A 6,569-nucleotide genomic window follows, 5' to 3' on the forward strand; every position below is an offset into this window, starting at 1 on the left:
AGGAAAAAATGAAGGACGTGTATGGAAAAATAGAGATGAGAAGGCAGGAAAGGGGCCACTGGAAATGCTGTGGAGTCCAGATGGCGGGATTCACTCCTGCCCCCCCTTCTGGGGTGGAACCCCGCGGGCTGGAGACACGAGTGGCCGGCCCGGCCCCTGCGCGGTCCCTGCGCGGCCCCTGCGCAGTCCCTGCGCGGCCCGGCCCGCGCCCGCGGTCACAAAGGGGGGTCACGTGGCGCCGGGGCCGGGCTGCCATTGGGCCGCAAATGAAAACAAAGGAAAAAGATTAATCACAGGGAAAAAAAAAAAAAAGAAAAGAAAAGAAAAAGAAAAAAGGCCCGGAGTTTCCGTTGTGGGGACCTTAGAAGTAAAGAAAATTAAATTACTTGTTATAATGAATTATTATCAAAATACACGCACATGCACACACGTGCACACATGTACAGACATGCATGTGCACACACATGCACACAAACACACGAACCCCCCTGCACTCCCTCAGACCAACAGACGCATCTAAAATTGTTTTTAAAAGGGGGAAGAAGACGCCGCCAAATGTTACATCCCCGGTGCAAGCAAAAGGGGGAATAACCCTTTGCCAGCAGCAAAAGCAGATGGGATAATACCGTGAATAATTTGCCTTTTATGCTCTAAAGCCCTAAGAAAACTTATATTAAAGCAGTGAGGGCCAATAAAAGTTTTATGGTTCTGGAAAGGGGGTGAACTGCTTGTCAGGCTCGAAATGCTCCATTTCTGTGGCTGGTGAAGAGGGGAAGGTCCCTCCAGAGGAAAGGAGAGGGGGATTTTGATTGCTGCCAGGAGAAAAGAGTGAAAAGGCTGTAAAAGGTACTGAAAAAAGGGTTGGGCTGTAGAAACAGGGAGTATATGTGTGTGTGTGTGTGTGTGTCTGTATTTTATACACCTGTGTGCACAGCCAGGGACATCCATAGGTGCCTGGATAAATCCACACATATAAAAAGGTCTAGTGGAGAAAGATTTACATGAGAAATGATCTCGTGCTCCTTTCTATCTCTGATGTCTCTTAATAAATGAAGTTCCAGGTTAATAATTATAACCTTCGCACAATAATAAATAACGGTATAACAGAGAGACAGGGCTTGTTTTTCTCCCCAGGATCAGGGTTGGGTGGCGCCCGTCCATGCAGAGAGCAATTTACCATTCAGGGATACTATAATTTAAAAGCATAAAAGCGTGCAGGGTCTGATTGGGATCGGCTCAAAGAACAAGAGCTTGGGTCGGGCTTGGGTCTGTTGTTGGCTTCCCCCCCACTCATATTTTTCTGTCTCGCATCCTGGTCGCCATGTTGCTGGGGTTTGTGTCAGGGATTCCCAGGAACTAGTTAATATCGGGAAAAAGAAGCCAATTCCGAGGCTCAGAACATGAGACCTCTCAGTTTCTCGATGCGCTCCCTCTCCTACAACTCTTCACCTCCACATCTTAATTTGTGCCACTGCATTAAAGCAGCAGACCCTGGTTTGCTGTATAATTATTGCATTTCTCTATCGTTCACTAACCCTGTGAATTTATTCGTATAAGGCGATGCCTTTCCCCTTGAGTAAGGAGATTTTTTCCCCCTTGTGCCTCTGTGTGGTGCGTGGGAAAAATCCCTCTTTCCCCAAGAGGTTCTCTTCTTTTTTCTTTCTTCTTTTTTCTTTTTTTTTCCTCCCCCTTGCAAATTTGGTGTTAGCAAAAGCAGCAAGAACAGTTGGGAGCGTCTGGGAAGAGTTTCTTTTTGCATCCCAAACTCTGTTGCTGCATCCCAGCTCCCTAGTGACCCGCACCATCCCTCAGGAAGGAGGAACTGGCAGCTTCATGACAAAGCCTGAGGCCCCCAAAATGCCACTTTAATTCAAACCAGCAAAAATCGATAATAAACCCAACTATTAATTTTTCCATCCACCCTGATCTGCTGAGTCAGTAGATTTATGCTGGTTTCGATAAGCGCTTTCACAGATACGAAATATTTAGGGAAATTCACCCTTGAAATGATCTGCGTTTTTTAACACTTTTTTATTTTCTTCACCTCTTTGCTAAACTGCACTTCGGCTTCAAGCTGTAGATTTATTATGTGTTTCTCAGAACCCCTTGCCACCCACACAGATGCTTGAACTGACAAAAGTTTCTAGGCTTCTGCCTGCGTGAATGCAGCCTGCCAGTCCCTCTCTGCTGCAAAATGGGAGAAATGGAGCTTGAACAAACAAGCTACAAACCAGCCACATTGCCATTCTGCAGCAGGCACCTTATTCTTGCTTTCCCCCTAAATTTTTACTTTCTAGACTTCCCGAATTCAGGCCCTTGATTCAACTTTTAAAAATCTTCCTTGGTTTAAGTAACTTTAGCAAAACCCGGATTGCTTTGCTGAGTGAGTTAGGCCAAGCTGTCAAAAGTCTTTCGAGAAAAAGATTGATCGTTTCTCTCTCTTTTAGGTTTGTGTGGACTCGAGCACTTTAAAAGGGGATGGTGGTGGTGAATCTTCCTGAGAAATGACTTTTAATTTTATTTATTTATTTTGTAAACTCTGGAAGTGGCATTGTTTATTGGCGGTGGGAAAAAAAGATGGGAAGGAAGAAATGTGATTTCAGAGATATCCATGACTTTAAAACACGTTCGGCCTTTAAGGAAAGTGCAAAGGGTCCATTACATCTGGCTGTAGAAGCAGAAGGATTACTCGGTTTCTTTAAAAGTAATTTAACTTGGTAAATCAGGCCGGTCTAACTAGACTTCACTTGAAAGCTCACTTGACTTCCTAAGTGCTCATACCAGGCTCAGACACAAACCTCCGGCCCAAACACTGCTGCTGGCTTCAGCTTTCCGAGTCCTATGAGATACAGAGAGATGTATCTATGTACATGATAGGGAAACAAACCGGGGCAGCGCCGGCCCCCACAGCCAGCCCCGGGATCCAGATCTGCCTTTCCCCGGCTGCCGACGGGCACCTCGGGGGGGCAAAGCCCCTTTTGCCACGCCCGGTTCCCCCGCCCCGGGGGTACAAACTCTCAACCAGGGTGTCGGGAGCTGCCCGGCGCAGGCAGGGCAGGCAGCGCAGGAAGAGCAGGCAGGGTAGGCAGGGCAGGCAGCGCAGGCAGCGCAGGCAGAGCCGCCCGGCAGCCCGCGGCCGGCCGAGGAGGGATGGCGGCGGCGGCGGCGGGGCGCGGACAGGGGGGGGGCTTTTCTGGGGATCTTCTCTCGCTTTTTTTTTTTTTTTTTTTTTATCAATTAAAGAAAATAATGCTTTCTGTTTGGCACCAGGCCCCGCCTGCTATTGGCCAGGGCTGCCCACGTGACCAGGAATTGGCTGCAATTTCGCCCCAGTCTCGAGTTTAATAGAGCAAGGTCCCCATACGCCTGTATTATCAGCAATATAACAATTATAAAAAGCCCGAGAACCATCATCATCACTGCCATAAAAACTGAGGCCCTCAGATTTCTTTCCCTCTCCCCCTCCTACTCCCTCTCCCCCCTCCCGCTTTTTAAACCCTGGGCCCTGGAAAAGCCATGAATTTTGAATTTGAGAGGGAGATCGGGTTTATAAATAGCCAGCCTTCGCTCGCAGAGTGCCTGACGTCTCTTCCCGCTGTCCTGGAGACATTTCAAACTTCATCAATCAAGGACTCGACATTAATTCCTCCTCCTTTTGAGCAAACCATCCTCAGCCTGAATCCTTGTTCCAGCAGCCAGGCAAGACCGAGGAGCCAAAAAAGAGCATCTCATGGCCTGCTCCAGCTCCAGCCCCAGCCTCCGGCACAGCCCGGCCCCTTGGCAGCGGAATTCCCCTGGATGAAGGAGAAGAAATCGTCCAAGAAAGCTACCCAGGCTCCATCCTCTTCTTCCTCTTCTTCCCCCCCATCATCTTCCTCGGTGCCGGTCCCTGCCGCAGGATCTCCTGCAGGTTCGTATAATGAGGGGATGAGGGGGTGTTTGCTGAAATCGGAGAGGATCCGAATAATAAATAATTCCGCCCCCCCGCGCCAGAACAGCCCTACCCCAGCCCCCCCTCCCCAAACAGACTTTGCCCCGCACCTCCCCCGAAACTGTGTCACGCAATAAAATACACCTCAGCAATGTACACAGCCGGGGCGGGGTGGGGGGGATTTCTCCTGCCTCCTCCACCCGCAAATAAAAAAGCAAATTGCTGCAACTTCTGCGAAAGCGAAGAGGGAGAGGGGTCCGGGGCAGCAGGGCTCTTCATCAGCTCCAGCGGGGGAACTGGCAGCTGAAACGCCGCTCCATTTGCTTGATTTTCTCTCCCAGCCTGAAATTTTTAACAGCCTACAAAAGAGGAAAAAAATAATATCCAAACCAACAAAACCCGAAAGAAGAGTGGCGGGGGGGAAGAAAGACGGGTGGGTAACGCGGGGGCAGAGCTGGACTCTCAGCATCCAGCACGGCGGGATTTCCTGAGTGGGCGCTCCCCACTGCAAAATAAAAAATATACCCCCCCCCAAATCCTCCCCCAGCCCCCCAACAAAGCAATAGCTTCTCTTCTAGGAGCCCCTTGGCCGGGAAGCTCAGAAGCCCTGGCCAGGGACCCTCCTTCCCCTGGGACAAAGAGTTCAAGGCACAATGCACTGTTTCAGGATTTTGATGGCACCGTTCAGGTAGATGCTCGGGCAGGAGAAGGGCGGACAACCGAGCTCATTGGCCAGGTAATATGGGAATAATGAAATCAAAGCCCCGCAGCGTCCGTCCCCAAACTACTGGCACAAGGAGAAGGGAAAAAACAAACCACCAAACCAAACCGAAAAGGAAGGAATGGGTCGAAATTCCCCTTTATCGACGAAGGCGGCAGAAAAGGAAAGTCTCTAAAGGGAGAGGCCAGGGAGTAAAGTCCGTTCTTCCTCCTTGGGGCAAGGGGACCGGAGAGTGGTTTCCAATCCTCTTCCACAGTGGGAAGAGTTTAATTAAACATTTATTTTCTCCCGTAGCGCCCCCCCCCCCCCCCCCCCAAGCCACCCCTGCTCGTTAGTGCGGGGCACGGCTCTGCCCTGCCCGCAACAGGGAGGGGACGGACCCGGACCCTCCGCTTGCCCCCATCCCTCGCTTTGCAACGTGCGGTTTTCTGTGTGTTTAAGACATCCAGGGGCTGGCAGACAGCAGCGGCTCCAGGAGGCTCCGGACCGCGTACACCAACACGCAGCTGCTGGAGCTGGAGAAGGAATTTCACTTCAACAAATACCTCTGCAGGCCCCGGCGGGTGGAGATCGCGGCTCTGCTCGACCTCACCGAGCGGCAAGTCAAGGTCTGGTTCCAGAACCGTCGGATGAAGCACAAGAGGCAGACCCAGTACAAAGAGCCCCCCGACGGGGACCTCGCCTACCCCAGCCTGGACGAGGGCAGCGACCCGGCGGAGGAGGCCGAGGGGAGCCCCGCGCTCGGGCCGGCCCCGGAGCCCCGCGGGCCCTACCGGAGCGCCGAGGCGGGTGGCGGGGAGCCCGGGAGCCCGCTGTTCGCAGCGGCCGGGGCGGCGGCCGGCTCGGGCCCCTCGGACCGTGCCTACCCCGAGAGCCAGGACTCGCCTTTGTTGCCAGAGCTGAGCATCTTCTCGGCAGAGCCCTGCCTGCAGCTCTCGGAGGGGCTTTCTCCCGGCCTCCAAGGCTCCCTGGAGAGCCCCGTCCACTTCTCCGAGGAGGACCTGGACTTCTTTACGAGCGCACTTTGTACTATAGATTTGCAACACTTGAATTTTCAATAGCGACCCCCGCTCCCCGCCCGCCTCGCCGTTTCTGCCCCTTCCAGGCGCACCAGCCCCGTCCCGAGCCACTGCCAGCTCCCCCCAGTCGTCTGTAAAAGGTGGTGGTGGGGGGCACCCCCAAAAATAAACCCAAGCCATCTCCCATTCGATCGCCCCATCCTTCCCCCTCCAACACCCTCTTCTAAAGCTCCTCACACTGTGGGACCCGAATCACCCTCCCAATATTTATTCTAGAAGGCTCACATGAAAGAACAGCCCGAGTTTTGCTAAATGCAGGTATTTAATTATAGTTATATTTTTTCCCGTATTTATTTTAAAGAAAGCACCCGATAGTTCTCACGCGCATCAGAGATGTCAGCCCTCCGAAATAAATGATTTGTAAATCCTTCGAGCGACTTTCTCAGGAATCAGAACGAGACTTTTTAGATTTCTTAATAAAATAAAATTAAATTAAAAAAAACCAGAGGATTTTTCCTTCCTCTTTTTAAGTTTTAGATGTAGACTATTTATTCAAATCCTTTAATAGTAAATGGCAAATTATTTATTGTACATTATTTTCATAGAGTAAATAAATGTCTTTATAAAACCAAGAGACATGTGTCGCTACACATTTCATTCGAAAACGTGCTAATTTTTTGCCTGAACCATTCGCCTTCCTCTTTCCTGCTTTGCAGTAATGATGTCCTAATAATGTCCTCGTGTGCAGAGAGGAGACAAAAGAAATTGCTTCCAACTAACATTTCAGGAGGCTTCGGGAGTCAGAAATATTTGCTGCGTTCAGTTCTGTTCGCATTTTCCGTGAGCGTGCTCTTTATTTATTTTATTTTTTCCTAAATGAAAGCAGGACATTTGTTTC

At 50.7% G+C, this 6,569-nt stretch overlaps 1 protein-coding gene across 1 annotated transcript; it reads left to right on the forward strand.

The window, feature by feature from the left end:
* Positions 1–70: 70 nt before the first annotated feature.
* On the forward strand, positions 71–6,305 carry HOXB2 (homeobox B2). The gene is made up of 2 exons (XM_080369493.1): positions 71–3,910; positions 5,094–6,305. Exons 1-2 carry the CDS (start codon positions 3,517–3,519, stop codon positions 5,711–5,713), a joined length of 1,014 nt encoding a protein of 337 aa, XP_080225619.1. The 5' UTR covers positions 71–3,516; the 3' UTR covers positions 5,714–6,305.
* Positions 6,306–6,569: the final 264 nt, after the last annotated feature.

The sequence above is a fragment of the Falco punctatus genome, assembly GCF_963210335.1.
Source record: "Falco punctatus genome assembly, chromosome: 19".
Lineage (NCBI taxonomy): Eukaryota > Metazoa > Chordata > Aves > Falconiformes > Falconidae > Falco > Falco punctatus.